Raw genomic sequence first — 17088 nt, 5'->3', positions numbered from 1 at the left:
AGTAGGTTCAATCTATAAGGAGCAAGCTGTCTTCAAGAGCTTGTTATATATTCTTGTTTGTGTTTTGCATTGTAGAATTTGACAAGTTTTTGGAAGAAAGAGCAAAAGCAGCAGAGAGAGTCCCAAGTCTGCCATCCTCTACCTCCAGCAACAACTCTCCTCCACTGCCAGGTGCAAATATGAAGAAACAGGACCGATCTAAGGATGCCCTCTTTGCTTTGTAAATAACTGTGCTTTAGTGTGTGTGTTCACATGCGTGAGGTTCATCTGTTACTGGGCAAGGTGCTGTGTTTATGGTGATGCACTGAATGATTTTGTGCATTCCCTTTAATGCTCTTGTCTCCTCAAACTGCCTTAGTTGCTGTGGACTTTGGCTAAAAACTGGCAAACATCTTTTTCAAACCACTATCTTTTTAAAATGCTGCCACTGAATTAAATATTATTCACACATACCATTAGACTTTAAAATATATCATATGTACCAAACAGTTCGTGACTCCAAAGGGCCTGTTTTTTGATTAATCTGCAACTCACTGATGGAAAAAATTGCATCATTGGATGGCAGTTACCTATTCTTAAAACAATAACATTTTATTAAGTATGTCCTGGGAAAATAAACTTTAATCTCAAAGTAAACTGTTTCCTCTAACTGGATTTCAATACTGAAGACTCAGAGCACCTTGTACTATTTAACAGATATCACAGAGGTTATTAATGTTATAAAGGACATTTGAAAAATTCAGGTTTGTTCTAAGCTATACCTTAGCGTGTTTTAACTAATTGTATAACAGTATGACACTAAAGGCAGTGTATCATGGCTGGAACTGCACTTGGAAATAATCCATTAAATACAGGATGCATTTTAATGTTGTTAAAAAAGCTGATCATTGTTCAACTAGCCACTTTTGTGGTTTATATCACACAGTGGTAAATGATAATTTCTGGTTCATGTGTGCAGAAAGATCTTTTTTCTTTAAACCCTGGAGTCCAGGTTTGTGGCTGGTGCCATTGGTTTTAATTCGAAAATGTTTATGCCACCTAGAGGTAGACAATAGTGTTGAAATGACTTGCTAGCACCTGGACAGTTTATTGAAGGGGATAAATATTTTCACAGGAAGTTGGCATTGCATTCTATTTCCTGTGAAATCAGGTCTGTATAAATATTAATGCTTGCTTCAGGTTGACTGTTAGAAGATGTTTATTTCGGTCTGTAAAATTTATATTTTAAATTTTAAAAGCATATTTAAAGATGAGGGAGCTGCTTGTTTTTGTATATCCCTATGTGAGTGCATCATTATGGTGCTTCTGATTTGCTTTCACTGTTCACTACAAAGTGCCCTCTTTTGTTTTGCTTCCTTTCAGACATTTAGTGTCTGTGTGTTTACTTGTATTCATCACTTTGGTACCAGAGTCAAACCTATACACATTGTTACAGCTTAAAGATTTGGCTACTTGAATTTGTGCCTTGAATGAGTTAACCATATGGTAAAATCTTCATTATAGAAAGGAGAACATGCGATGTAAAAGTAGTAAAATAAAGAATTATGGAGAATAAGGAATAAGGAAGTTTAAATAAGTAAGTTTGCTTTCAAATGTGCCCACAATACATTTAGGTTTTTACATTCTTTCAAGTTGTATTTTGCCTTTCTGATCCACTTTTGTCATCTTGCCTAGAACTGAGTATCAAAAAGGAATTTGAGTAAAAATTAACAATTGGTATGAAATTTTTCCTCAAGACTGATTGAACATGTTAGAAAATACCTAGCATTTAGTTTTTTCTTTCCCAAACTTGGGGTTTGTTTCTACAGAAATATTTTTGAACTGAATATCAACAAATTTAAATATTGGTCATTATTAGTGGCAGCATACTGAGCACATTAAGAAAGGTATTCATGAGGTAATTTAATACTGGAATGTTAGTTTTCTGGCTTCTCCCTTCCAATAGTAAATTGGTATCAGTGAACTCCATCTTGAAAGACAAACAGTTGCCCATACCTTAGATCATTTCAATCCTTAGCTCCAGAATCCTCTTCCCTAAGTTGTCCATCTCCGCTTCCCCCATAAGAGCCTCCTTAAAATTAATCATGCTATTACATTATTTCCTTTGATTAAGCATCATGTTTTATCTTTAGCTTTCCATGTTACAGATGCTATATAAATGCAAAATAGTGTGTAACACTGCCTCTAGCACTAAATTCATTCTCAGCTAAATCAGGAGTATTTTACTCAATATAGACGTGAATAGATTTGTAAATTTTCTCAGTTCTAACCCATGCCCCTATTCTTTCTTTTACAGCTTTTCCTTTTCTGTAAGAGAATATAGTTTGTATCATTAAGTAATTCACTGCTGCAGTTACTGCCAGAGATACAAAGGTTTGGGTTCGGTAGTGGTGAGGTGAGGGGTTTCCACAGATCAATGAGAGAGACACATTGGCATATCGTTGGGGAGGTGTGGTGACTAATGCATAGACATAGAAAGCAGTTGATTCCTTGTTTGCAGTTCTCATGTTTGTTCATTGTAAGGTCTACATGGCCGTTATTTGAAAGATGAGTATTTCATGATCATAATCACTATTGATATCACTCTGCGTTCACTATATTTTGAACATTTTTGTGTACAACTGGGTTTGTCAAATGCTTCAACAAAATGAGAAGCATCAAAGAACCTTAAACGCCCTGGTCTTTTTTAAAAAAAAACAAAATAACTTTTCTATGGAGTGCTGTGATGAAAACAAGTCTCTTCTTTAGAGCTTCACCAAAGTGTTATCTAGCAAAAACTGACTGACTTGTTATTAAAAAGATTGTTATAAGTTTGGTCAACAATTTGAATTTTAAAGATAACTTAGAAAAATAGAGAGGTGTAAAGGTTTGGGAGAGGACTGACAATTTCTCCAACCTTTACAGCTGAAGAATGTTAGGATAAACAAGAGGCTGGAACTTGGGGATCTGAATATTTTGTTATACAGAAGAAGGACAAAACCATGAGGAGATTGCAGGGACTGGAAGGCCAAATTAATATTTTCTTTAAAATTGAAAGCAACATACATTAAATGGTGGAGTAACTCAGTAGGTCAGGCAGCATCTAAACAATCAACATTTTGGGCCAAAATCCTTCATCAGGACTGGAAGGGAAGAGAGAAGCCATCAGCCAGATTATTCAATTGTATAGTAATCAAAAGTTAATTGCTCCAGTTTCAAAACATGGGAACTCCAAAATAAAAATAAAACAAATGCTCAGAACACTCAGCAGATCAAGCAAGAGCTTTGGAGAGAGAAACCTAGCTTCACAAGATCATCTCCTTGAAACATTTTTGTTCTTGCCTTAAATTTCTATTGTTTCTGCTGGTGTTTCCAGGTTCCATTTTCTGGACCACTTTAAATTGGGCTTTATTGTTTTGTTATATGACTTAAGTATTTTGGCATTGCAAGAATATTCTGAGCAGCAAAAAACACAAAATTTAAAAAGTCAGTGTTTTCCCTTTTGTGTCTACACTCAAATAAACGACCAATTCTTAGATTTGAGTGAATAGATTTACCTGCATGATAGGCACCTTTGGGGGGTGGGGGGGGGGGGTCTCTAACTCTGTTGGTTCTTGCTGTATATGTCAGCCCACTTTGCTGAGATGTATGTTCACGCAACAGAGGAGTGCAGGCACGGTGCAAATTGAACCTACTCTACTTGCAGCTGCAGTGTCTTTTGAAAGTCACGGATTCAAGCTCTTCTCTTGGCACAAGATCCTGCTTTATGCTTGAACCCTGAAATTTCCCTCTTAGTTGCTGTGTATAATTGTGTTGGAGACCAAGGAATCAGACTGCTAAAGTGCACGACTTCATGCACATACTGTATGTAAAAAAAAATCTGACTTCTATGAAACTGGCATGGTTTGACTCCTCAATTTGTTTTAAGTAAGTTTCATTGTAAAAAGCTATTTTAGTCCTTTTAAACTTATTTATTTTGCAGTAAGTGGACTTAGTAAAGTATGTGATTATTTTTATTTAGCATCGTTATGATGTGAAAGAATGACAGAATTTGCAAGTTTAAAGATCTCTTTCTAATTGAAGATATATAGATGACAGGGAATGCTCTTTTTAAGTAGGGTCTGGCTATATGTTGCTTTTTTGTGTGCTGTTTAATTTATGAGGGTCATGGGTGATATAAATTGGGTAAAAGGGAGTCAAGGTAAATAAAATACCATAAGTAACCTCGATGGTGTAAGTATCTATTAAACAAGTCATTTGAACTGTGCAGATTCTTGACTTGCATCTTTCATTAGAGATGAATTCTTGTGAAATTAGACCTGTTTCCTGTTCTTTTCCATGTCCAACTGCCTTTCATTTGAAGCCAACAAGATTCATTAAGCTAGTTTGGCCTACAATTGCCATGCCCCCTAGTTTGGCCTACAATTGCCATGCCTCCTAGTTTGGCCTACAATTGCCATGCCCCCTAGTTTGGCCTCCAATTGCCATGCCCCCTAGTTTGGCCTACAATTGCCATGCCCCCTAGTTTGGCCTCCAATTGCCATGCCCCCTAGTTTGCATTTAAGTTTTACAGATGAAGGTGTCACCCTGGAGCTTAAAAAAAATATTTTTTGGTTCAGATGTTGCAAAACATGTTTATAATGCAAATAAATTGGATAAAATTACCCTGGCATATCTGGATAGAGTATAATGTCATCCTGGAGAAAAGTTATTCAAAAATGTATAAAATGGTTAATAGAAATACTAATAAGAATATTAATGTACAGTTCATTGGATTTATTGTAAAAAAAAGTTACAAAATCAGTTCTTAATGTCTACTTATGAAAGGATTAGTTTGTTGGTAGTAAGGTATGTATTATTTGATAATCTGACTTTGTTGCTAATATAACAAATGGGTGATTTGCACAAAGAATTAGAGACAGTGGACTGCAGATACTGTGTTTTCAGATATTGTTGTGAGAGAGTTTAGTGTAATAATATGTGAAGCAGTAAGCTTATGATCAACAGTCTTTGACACCACTGTACTAATGATCTCAAATGATTTAATAATAATTAAAGTGCAAATGAATGGTTGCTATTTTAGCTTCAACTATTCTAAATAATGCTATTTTTATGTTTCATTTGATCATTTCATACAGTTAAAATGTTGCCAGACCTCATCGGAGAACAGTTGTGAGCTTTATATACCAGCCATTCAGCTTGGAAACCTGGTGAGGTGGTTTGTTGTTTTCCCACTTCTGTCTGTTAAGATGCATTTATTTGGAGTTGGTACCTTTTATCTTTCACTAAGTCTGTTGTAAATTGTCACCCAGTACTGAAATACAAAAGTTACTGATACTTCGGGTAATGGCACTAACAACAAAGGAATTGTGTGTAATAATCAGAGAATGTCAGATAGCTATTATAATGGTGGGAAGACTATTCATTTGTATTTTGTGGCCACCTTAGGGGTGGGATGGGTAGAAGAATCATTTACATATACAGTCTCCCTTTGAAATGCAATCTGATTGTTATATGGGTTTACTGGGACCAAAGAGTTTACATTGCTAGTTAGATAATAGTAGTCTGTTTCTTCCCTTTGATTTTTATGGACATTGGGGTGGAATGCTGGTAGGATAACAAGGCAAATATGTATATGCTGACAGTATTGAAAACAGTCATGACAACAGTACCATAAAACATGGGAGCAGAATTAGGCCATTCATCATGCCAGGTCTTTTCAGCCATTTGATCATGGCTGATTTTAGTTCCTCAACCCCATTCTCTAACCTTCTCCCCATCATCTTTGACACACATACATAAAAAACTTATCAACCTCTGCTTTATATATGTACCCAATCACTTGGCCTTCTCAGCTATCTATGGTAATGAATTCCACAGATTCACCACCTAAGAAATAACTTCTCATCTCTATTCTAAAGGGATATCCTTCTAATCTGATGCTATGACTTTTGGTCCTAGACTCTCCCACTATTGGAAACATTCTCTCCACATGCACTCTGTCTAGTAGTTCTGAATGAGATTCCCACTTGTTCTTCTGAATTCTAATGAGTACAGAGCCATCAATAGCTTCTTGTATGTTAACCATTTAATTCCCAAGATTATCCTTGTCAACCGCCTCAGGAACTTCTCCAGTGCCAGCACATCGTTTCATAGACATGCACCCCAAAATAGTTCACAATACACCAGATATGGTCTGATAAAGCCCAAACATTACATCCTTGCTTTTATATTCTAAATCTTTCAAAATGTATGCTAACATTGCATTTATCTTCCTTTATTTGAGCTAGGGAATCCTGTATTATGACTCCCAAGTCCCTTTGTATCCCCAGTTTCTGAATTTGCTCCCTATTTAGGAAATAGTCTATTCTTCTACCAAAAGGCATGACCATACACTGTATTCCATCTGCCACTCCTTTCTTCACTCTCCTAATTTGTCTGTCCTTCTGTAGACTCTCTGCTTCCATAGCACTATAAGCTCCTCCACCGATTTTTATTTCATCCACAAACTTGGCCACAACGCCATCAAGTCCATCAACCAGCCATTAACAACACCGAACCCTGCAGAACACCAATAGTCACTGGCAACCAACCAGAAAAAGCCCCCTTTACTCTCTCTCTCTGTCCCTTGCCATTCAGCAAATCTTCTATCCTTGTTACTATCTTTCCTGTAATAGCATGAGCTTTTATCTTAATTAGCAGCCTCATATGTGGCACCTTGTCAAAGGCCTTCTGAAAATCCAAGTTAATAACATCCACTGACTCTCCTTTGTCTATTCTGCTTGCTATTTCCTCAAAGAATTCCAATAGATTTGTCAGGCAAGATTTACTCTAAAGGAAGCCATGCTGACTTCTGCCTATTTTATTGTGTTTTATTCCTCCAAGTATCATGAAACCTCATTCTTAGTAATGGACTCATCTTACCAACCAGTCAGGATAACAGACCTATAACTTTCTGTTTTTTGCCTCCCTCCCTTCTTAAAGAGTGGAGTGACACTTGCGATGTTCCAGTTCTGTAATGATTCTTGAAAGATCACCACTAATGCCTCCACAATCTTTTTAGCTACCTCTTTCAGACCCTGAAGTTTAGTACTATTCTTACATTCTTAACCTCTGAAAGAAACACTCAAATTGTGGGAGAGGTGGTTAGAAATCTTAGCTGGTAATAGTTTTTCTAAAACTGGTATGAGATGGTTAATGACGTTTTGAATTATATTGAATCGATTGGAAGTATTTGTTAATACAGAATTCCAAGAAAGAATGTTCAGCTATCTAGAATAAACTATGCTCGTTGCCTCAGATATTTGAGTCTAATGTGAAAGCGCTGGCCAGGTGGTTATAATGTTAAAAATGGTGTATAAAAATTAGATATAAAATTAAGATGTGGGTGTTAAAATTTACAAATACTTATTAGCCAAAGAACATTAATGTTGTGATATGTTATTCCACTTCTTTTAGGAAAAGATTAGAGGATATGTAGGAGTCACAAGAATGTGAAATTTCCCTTGCTCCTCCCCTCCCATTCCACATACTGCCTTGTGAACTCTCTACTCTACTGCCTCTCCATTCCCAACATTGAAAAATCATTGTTAACTCCTTCCACTGACAATTAATGCATGTAATTCTGATTTTATGATAATGGAAAGTTATAGGTATGGATCTTTTCCTGTATTTTAAGAGGTAAATTATCCCGATAACTTATTAATTTATATCCAGCAGATTGCAACATATAAAGTGTTTAAATTGAGAGTTTTCTCATGTACAGGTTTGTCAGAACTTATAGCCCCCTTCTATGCATTTTGAAAAATCCTCAATGTCACTAAGCACCTCTATGGACAGCAGAAAATATAGCAGAGATTTCTTTGCTAAAACCCCAATGGTCGCAATCTCTGACCATTGTAGTATAATGTCAGGCTTGGGATTCAGATATAATTTTGTTAGGCAATGCTGCAAAGTAGCTCTTTGTGTGTTTCAAAATGAAACTGTTCCAGTGCTTGATCTGTGTAAGAGATTATTAGCAATCAACTTTTAAAATGAGTTTATTTAATCCAATGTATTAGTCTTTATTACATTGAAACAGGAGGGAGATTAAAAATATAATTTAGACTCTGGGGTTTTTTTTGAAGGAGTTAAGACTAAAAATACAAGATTTCTCATTAAAAGGAGTGGGTTGCTGCTGCTGGGGAGTGATTAGCTATTTGCAAAGGTTTAGTATGCACATACCCAACTCTGAATAATGCAGCTTAACAGTATGCTATTCTCAATTACATTATACGTAATATTGTAAACTATAAACCTAATGTTAGTTAATCAGAAGAGGAATGGTTTAATATTTATTAGTATTTAATTTTATGTCCACATACAGAACTCCTTGTGTCCCAATAATTCTGGCATTTCATTGGCTTTGTGTTTCTGCTGATGTGTATTTTGTCAGCCATATGTATAAGAATGATGTGAATATATGGTTTGTACTGAACTGTCTCTACTGCTTAAATTTTGCATGACCCTTGCATGCTATAAATAAACACTACTGATGTATGTATAAATATGTGTTTTTATTCCTCCCCAGTTGTTAATGTTCTGCATTTTAACTAAAGGTTGATGTTTTACTGCAAACTTCTCCAGATATTCAAGCTTCTTGTTCCTTCAAGGGAGTTTCAACAGAACTGAGTGCTGTATCTTACATTGGGATCAGGAGTCCTGGCTTTGCGGGGTGGGGTTGCAGAAGGGAGGGTGGTATTTCTTTCATATAACCAGCTTTCAACACAGTAAGGACAGCAGGCAGATGGCAGAGTTGGAGATGAGAACTATGTTGCAATGTTATTCTCTCTTTCGGTTTTCAACTACCTTTGTTCCTTTTGTCTTCCTCTGGTTCCAAAGACACTACCAACTCTTGTTCAGTAACAGGGTCTTAAAGTGTAAATCAGAATAATAAACACACACACATATTTGCATCATGAGAGCATCGTAGTGGGAATGGAACCTGTTCAATTTGGCATCCACAGATGTCAGTGGTGACCTGATTACATATTTCAGAAATTGATTGAACATTGTCTTTAATATTTGTTTAGCAAGATGTAAACAAATTTGTTGCATCATCTTAGTTTTAGGATGAATGAATCATAGGACAGGCAACTGCCTTTCATGTTTTGTAAATTAATGTATGTAAATTAATATTTCAATTGTACTGAGGCCTTTTTCTACAGTCATACAAATATGCGCCCATGAACAATGAAGCAGACGATGTTTTGTACACCACTGAATTATCTAATAACAAAGTGATGCGTAACACCACTTACATAAGATGTCTAAAGTTTTACATAGTAACTTACTAGTTCACAGATTGTGGGTATTGGCATTGTTCATCCTACCATATTGCAAGTGATGAGGCAAGCTACTTCAAGGAATCGGAGTAGAAAGCTAGAAAGGCTAGTGAAGCAGACTATTTCTGATGTCAGTAAAATTAGTTTAATGATTACTTCCAGGTTGTTTGTAATTACTTATTTATGTAATGAACTACATTTAAATTCCTCTGTGGCCATAATAGGATTTCAACTCATCTCAGCCTATTTCCTCCAGGTTTCTGAAATCTAAACCAATGCTACAGGGTGGCCCAAAAGTTCGTGCAGAAAAAAACTGGTTTCATTTCATTTGGCACTGGCGCCAGTAATGGGGCAAGAGAGAGCTATGCCATTGGGAAATAGTGTCCAAGTAATAACATAACTAAGGTTATAGATAAGACTTTAAGCCAATTGGAGGGACTATGTTAAGTGAGGTTTTCAAGTGGGAAGAATTTAATAAATCAAAACTAATAAGAGTGTTTAAAAAAAAGGAAGTGAAGTGCTGAATAAAAATCAAAATGTGACAGGAAGAAGTGGGAAAATACTGCAAATAAAAGTGACAGCAGAAAGTGAATGCAGAGGAAGTAAAAACTAAAAAGTCAAAGCTTGAGGATTTTCTCTGAAAGTGTAGCAAACACTTGTAGCAAAATTGACAAGTTGATGGCAGAAATGACAACAAATGAGTTTGACCAAAAATCTGTCAGTGACATGGATACATCAAGAAGGGCTGAAAATTCAATATTACAGATTCAGTATTCCAAAAGAATAGGCAAAAAGGAAAAGGAGGTGGGATAATGCTATCAGTATGGTAGTAAGTAGCGATATAGAAGCACCAGATTATTTGATTAGATGGTGATTTAAGTGTTTCTATGGATCTTTTCTCATGGGAATGTAGTATAGGTGGGAATTACTGGCGAGGCGAACAGGAATGAAAACCCTTTTTGACCTTGGCTCCATCACCCACACCCACATAGGCATCCGCAAAGTTAGAAACTTAGAAAACCTACAGCACAATACAGGCCCTTCAACCCACAATGCTGTGCCAAACATTACGTACTTCAGAAAATATGTAAGGTTACCCATAGTCCTCTATTTTTCTAAGCTCCATGTACTTATCCAGGAGTCCCTTAAAAGACCCTATTGTGTCCACCTCCACCACCGTCACCGGCAGCCCATTCCAAGCACTCAACACTCTGACATCTCCTCTGTACCTACTTCCAAGCACCTTCAAACTGTGCCCTTTCATGCTAGCCATTTCAGCCCTGGGAAAAAGCCTCTCACTATCCACACAATCAATGCCTCTCATCATCTTATACACCTCTATCAGGTCACCTCTTATCGTCCGCCGCTCCAAGGAGAAATGGCTGAGTTCCCTCATACTATTCTCATAAGGCATCCTCCCCAATCCAGGCAACATTGTTGCACCTATTCTATAGTTTCCACATCCTTCCTGTAGTGAGGCGACCAGAACTAAGAACAGTACTCCACGTGGGGTCTGACCAGGATCCTATATCGCTGTAATGTTACCTCTCAGCTCCTAAACTCAATCCCACAGTTGATGAAGGCCACTGCACCGTATGCCTTCTTAACCACAGAGTCAACCTTTGCAGTAGCTTTGAGCGTCCTATGGACTCAGACCACAAGATCCTTCTGATCCTTATATTCTGCCATCATAATTATCCTACCAAAAAGAGCAATCTCACACTTACTAGGGTTGAACTCCATCTGCCACTTCTCAGCCCAGTTTTGCATCCTATCAATGTCCCACTGTAACCTCTGACAGCCCTCCACACTATCCACAACACCCCCAACCCTGTGTCTTCAGCAAATTTACTAGCCCATCTCTTTACTTCCTCATCCAGGTCATTTATAAAAATCACAAAGAGAAGGGGTCCCAGAACAGATCCCTGAGGCACATCACTGGTCACCAACCTCATGCAGAATATGACCAACCTACAAGCACTCTTTGCCTTCTGTGGGCGTGCCAATTCTGGATCCACAAAGCAAGGTCTCCTTGGATCTCATGCCTCCTTACTTTCTCAATAAGCCTTGCATGTGGTACCTTATCAAATACCTTGCTGAAATCCATATACACAACATCTACTGCTCGATCTTCATTGATGTGTTTAGTTACATCCTCAAAAAATTCAATCAGGCTTGTAAGGCACGACCTGCCTTTCACAAAACCATGCTGACTATTCCTAATCATATTGTGCCTCTCCAAATGTTCATAAATCCTGCCTCTCAGGATCTTTTCCATCAACTTACCAACCACTGAAGTAAGACTCACTGGTCTATAATTTCCTGGGCTATCACTACTTCCTTTCTTAAATAAGGGAACAACATCCACAACCCTCCAATTCTCCGGAACCTCTCCAGTCCCCATTGATAATGCAAAGATCATTGACAGAGGCTCAGCAATCTCCTCCCTCACCTCGCACAATAGCTGGGGCACATCTCGTCTGGTCCCGGAAACTTATCCAACTTGATGCTTTCCAAAAGCTCCAGCACAACCTCTTTCTTAATGTCTGTATGCTCAGGCTTTTTAATCCACTGTAAGTCATCCCTACAATTGCCAAGATCCTTTTCCATAGTGAATACTGAAGCAAAGTATTCATTAAGTATCTCTGCTATCTCCTCTGGTTCCATATACACTTTTCCACTGTCACACTTGATTGGTCCTATTCTCTCACATCTTATCCTCTCATTTTTCACATACTTGTAGAATGTGATGCGGTTTTCCTTAATCCTGCTCACTAAGGCCTTTTTTTTTTGTAATTTTTTTTTATTGAAGTTCATCAAACAAGTATTTCCATAAGATGTATTTCAGACATTGTACATATATATTATATAAATCACAAAACACTAAGGCCTTCTCATGGCCCTTCTGGCTCTCCTAATTTCATTCCTAAACTCCTTCCTGTAAGCCTTATAATCTTCTAGATCTCTATAATTACCTAGTTTTTTGAACCTTTCGTAAGCTTTTCTTCTTGACTAGATTTTCAACAGCCTTTGTACACCATGGTTCCTGTACCCTACCTTCCTTTCCCTGTCTCATTGGAACGTACCTATGCAGAACGCCACACAAATATCCCCTGAACATTTGCCACATTTCTGCCGTACATTTCCTAAGAACATCTTTTCCCAATTTATGCTTCCAAATTCCTACTTGATAGCTTCATATTTCCCTTTACTCCAATTAAATACTTTTCTAACTTGTCTGTTCCTATCCCTGTCCAATTCTCTGGTAAAGGAGATAGAATTGTGATCACTATCTTCAAAATACTCTCCCACTGAGAGACCTGACACTTGACCAGGTTCATTTCCCAATACCAGATCAAGTACAGCCTCTCCTCTACATATTGTGTCAAGAAACCTTCCTGAACACACCAAACAAACTCCACCCCATCTAAACCCCTCACTCTAGAAAGATGCCAATCAATATTTGGGAAATTAAAATCTCCCACTATGATAACCCTGTTATTTTTACACCTTTCCAGAATCTGTCTCCTATCTGCTCCTCGATATCCCTGTTACTATTGAGTGGTCTATAAAAACACTCAGTTGAGTTATTGACCCCTTCCTGTTTCGAACTTACACCCAAAGAGGTCCCTCCATGACTTCGTCCTTTTCTGCAGCCATGACACTATCTATGAACAGTAGAGCCACACTCCCACCTCTTTTGCCTCCATCCTTGTCCTTTCTGAAACATCTAAAACCCGGCACTTGAAGTAGCCATTCCTGCCCCTGAGCATACCAAGTCTCTGTAATAGCCACAATGTCATAGCTCCAAGTCCAAGTTGTCACTCTTTTCTTAGCTCTGAGATCCTGAAGCCAGTTAGCACATACTGAACTGGCTATTTAGTACATCTGATAGTTATAATGAAATATTACTTTGTGAAAGTTTCATTAATGAAACATGTAAAGTTTTAACACCCTTTATTTTATTGTTTATCTTATAGATATTATACCATAATGTTTCAAAGAAGTAGTTAAAGTAACTATTTCTTTTAAATCAATTTTGGGATTTTTATTTTAGATGCTAATAATTGCTGGTAATCATGTGACTTCCAATTAAGAACCAGCCAACGCCTATTATTTTCAACTCATTTCAAAATGATGAATAAATTAACAATTCCAATTTACTTCATAACTCTTAATATTCCAAATAATTATATTAAAACATGTATTTGAAATGAATGATACATTTGTCTCAGGTTTAGAAACTAAAGTAACAGTTAAGCATTAAAACAGAAGACATGTAGTTCGGATTTAATTTGAAGTGACATCAATATCTCCAGTGGAACAGAAAATCAAAGAGCTACATTAGAAAATTAGAAGATGTTGGAAACACTCAGGTCAGGTAGCAACTGTGGAAAGAAAAGTGGGTTTACTAATACTGTATGTAATTAGTTTTGCTACAATAAATGTATGGGACACTGGAAAGATGTTGAATTTCCCCTTGGGGATGAATAAAGTATCTATCTATCTATCTGTTACTGTTTCCTGCAGGTGACTCCTCAATAGAAGTGTCCTTGGAAGGGTCTCCTATCTGGAAGGTTAACAGTTTCCCTTTTCACAGATCTGAGTATTCCAGCATTTCCTGTTTTTATCTCCACTGCGAAATTCAAGCGGAGATTAGACCTGCAACTTTACCAGATATTTTTCCAGTATTTTATTGATACTGGACGGAATGCAGAATTTTAAAATGGCAAGAAAATGTAATGGTGAGCAGAAACTTTATTGAAAAATCCAGGAAGCGAACTTTGGGTTCAGCTTCATCAACATGATAAGTACTTCTTAGAGCAGAATACTGGGACAGCTGGTGCATCACAGCTCTAGGGGTTCAATCCTGACCTCTGATGTTGTCCATGTGATGCGAGTTTCTTCCAGATGCTCCAGTTTCTCTTGTGTTGCAAAGGCATGCAGATTGGTAAGTTAAGATGGGACTAGTGTGAATGAGTGCTTAATGGTCAATATGAGCTTGATAGGTTGAAAAGCCTTGTTCTGTGCTGTCACACTCTATCATTATATATCACAGATATAGATTGTATTGTGATTTAATTTAGAAATGTTGCAGTGTGTTACAATGAATGTTGATCTTGTCATTAATAGTTTGCAAATAAATGAGACAGATTACACTAATAGTGGGTTGAATTTCATGGATTATGATACTTGTACTGCAATTACCCACCTTCATTACAATAACAGCATCTCCTAAATTTGTGATCTCTACAGAAAGCACCAACTGTACAAGTCACATAAGGAAAAAGGTAACAGCAGAAGGTAAAATGGAGGAAATGTCATGTTTTACATAGGGGAGGATGGAAGAACTAAGGCAAAAAGATAGACAATAAATGGTTGACTATTGAGAGGTGTTGAGAACAGAGGGGATTGGAATTCATTTATCCCTTGACAGTTGGATTATGTCGTTAAGAAGGCACATGCATGACTTCATTAGCTGAGGCATGTACTGTAAGAGGGAGCTCTTGCTGGAACTGTAGGAGGTTATAAATGGAGTGCAGTCTACAATTCTGGTCACCACACTACTGGAAGAATCTGGTTACACTACAGAGAATGGAGAAGTGATTTACAAATACACAACAAGGACTGGAGAAGTTTACTTACAAAGAAAGATGAAATTAATTGGATTTCTTTATACCCTGAGGAAATTGAATTAATGGTTATAAAAACAATGGAATTTTATTTATTCTTTCCCCTATCCATCCATATCATAGTCACAAGTTCGGAGTTCAAAATGAGCAGGAAAGTTCTATCACCATATGGAATGGGTCTTACTCTGCATGGAGGTCAGTCACCAGTGGTGTATCTCAGGGATCTGTTCTGGGACCCCTACTCTTTATGATTTTTATAAATGACCTGGATGAGGAAGTGGAGGGATAGGTTAGTAAATTTGCTGATGACACAAAGGTTGGGGGTGTTGTGGATAGTGTGGAGGGCTGTCAGAGGTTACAGGGGGGCATTGTTACGATGCAAAACTGGGCTGAAAAGTGGCAAAAGGATTTCAACCCAAATAAGTGTGAAGTGGTTCATTTTGGTAGGTCAAATATGATGGAAGAATATAGTATCAATGGTAAGTCTCTGCAATGTGGAGGATCAGAGGGATCTTGGGATCTGAGTCCATAGGACACTCAAACTGCAGTACAGGTTGACTCTGTGGTTAAGAAGGCATACGGTGCATTGGCCTTCATCAATCATGGGATTGAGTTTAGGAGCAGAGAGGTCATGTTGCAGCTATTTAGGACCCCAGTCAGACCCAGCTTGGAGTACTGTGCTCAGTTCTGGTTGCCTCACTACAGGAAGGGTGTGGAAGCCATAGAAAGGGTGCAAAGGAGATTTACAAGGATGTTGCCTGGATTGGGGAGCATGCCTTATGAGAATAGGTTGTGTGAACTCAGCCTTTTCTCCTTGGAGAGACGGAGGATGAGAGGTGACCTGAAAGAGGCGTATAAGATGATGAGAGGCATTAATAGTGTGGATAGTGAGAGGCTTTTTCCCAGGGCTAAAATGGCTAGCACGAGAGGGCAGTTTTAAGGTACTTGGAAGTAGGTACAGAGGAGATGTCAGGGGTAAGTTTTTTTATGCAGAGTGGTGAATGCGTGGAATGGGTTGCTGGCAATGATGGTGGAGGCGGATACGATAGGATCTTCTAAGAGACTCCTGGATAGGAACATGGAGCTTCGATAAATAGAGGACTATGGGTAACCCTAGGACCTAGGTAATATGTAAGGTAAGGACATGTTCAGCAGAGCTTTGTGAGCCAAAGGGCCTCAATTGTGCCGTAGATTTTCCATGTTTCTATATGGAATGGTAACTGATTTATAATTAAAGACACTTGATGAGCTCATCTATGAGGTCTCAGCACTGGTTAACTCTTTCAATTTGCTTTGATACAGTGAGCTGAATTGTCACCCAGATTATAAATTCAATAAAAGAATAAGGAATAACACTCAAACCTATATGTGCAGTTCTCCTTGTGTTTTTAGAAATGTTCCACTGGTCTTTACTGAACTGTCATAAGGTCAGGAATCTTACACCAGAGACCATTCAGTTTGTCTGTACCAGAGTTTTGAAAGCAGCACAATTGGTCTCAATGCCCAATTTCTTCCATTGAATTTAAATTCTGTAAGTCCTTATTGACTCAGTTCCATCACTCATCCAGGATCGGAACAAACTCACCAGATCATAAGATGCTTTCTCTCTTGTTCTTTTGTTAACTATTTTAGTCTTTTTAAAATGTATTTAAATATATATTTAAACCTTACCCCTGATAGGACACATTTCTTCCTGTCAACTGGTACACTTTTCCCATATAAGTATATGGACAATAGACTATTCAATCCCTTGAGCCTGTTCTGCTTCTCAAATAAATAATGTAAATTCTATATGTTAACTTCAACTTGCCACTCAGCAGCAATTGCAAAATTTTCATTTGAGGGCCTTAAAATCTTGTCTTAACCTAGTTTAATCTAGATTTGCACTCTCTTCAGAGAGCTTTTGAATTCTGGGCTTGCCCCACCACAGGAACAGATCTGGAGACACGAGATCACGGATGCTGGAATCTGGAGCAAACAAGCTGACGGAGGATCTGAGCAAGTCCAGCAGCATCTATGCAGGCAAAATCATAATCAACATTTCAGGTCATGTCCTATACCAGGGTCCCCATCCAAAACTCTGACTATCCTTTTGCCTCCACAGATGCTGCCTGACCTGCTGAGTCCTCCAGCAATTAGTGTTTTCACACTGA

The 17088-nt window shown here is 37.8% G+C and overlaps 1 protein-coding gene across 5 annotated transcripts in view; it reads left to right on the top strand.

The window, feature by feature from the left end:
* The window catches only part of tom1l2 (target of myb1 like 2 membrane trafficking protein), a 161787-nt gene extending 153262 nt beyond the window's left edge, over positions 1–8525 (top strand). For 4 of the 5 annotated variants that reach the window (XM_059979848.1, XM_059979846.1, XM_059979845.1 and 1 more), the window contains one exon: positions 76–4491. In XM_059979848.1, the coding sequence (XP_059835831.1) occupies positions 76–224 (149 nt within the window). In that variant the 3' untranslated portion in view covers positions 225–4491. Of the gene's footprint in view, positions 1–75; positions 4492–5117 lie in introns of those variants that run through there. The other variant, XM_059979849.1, reaches the window with a different exon arrangement.
* The last annotated feature ends 8563 nt before the right edge of the window (positions 8526–17088 follow it).

Source organism: Hypanus sabinus, chromosome 9 (genome assembly GCF_030144855.1).
Source record: "Hypanus sabinus isolate sHypSab1 chromosome 9, sHypSab1.hap1, whole genome shotgun sequence".
NCBI lineage: Eukaryota > Metazoa > Chordata > Chondrichthyes > Myliobatiformes > Dasyatidae > Hypanus > Hypanus sabinus.
This window is presented reverse-complemented; position numbering and strand designations above follow the sequence as displayed.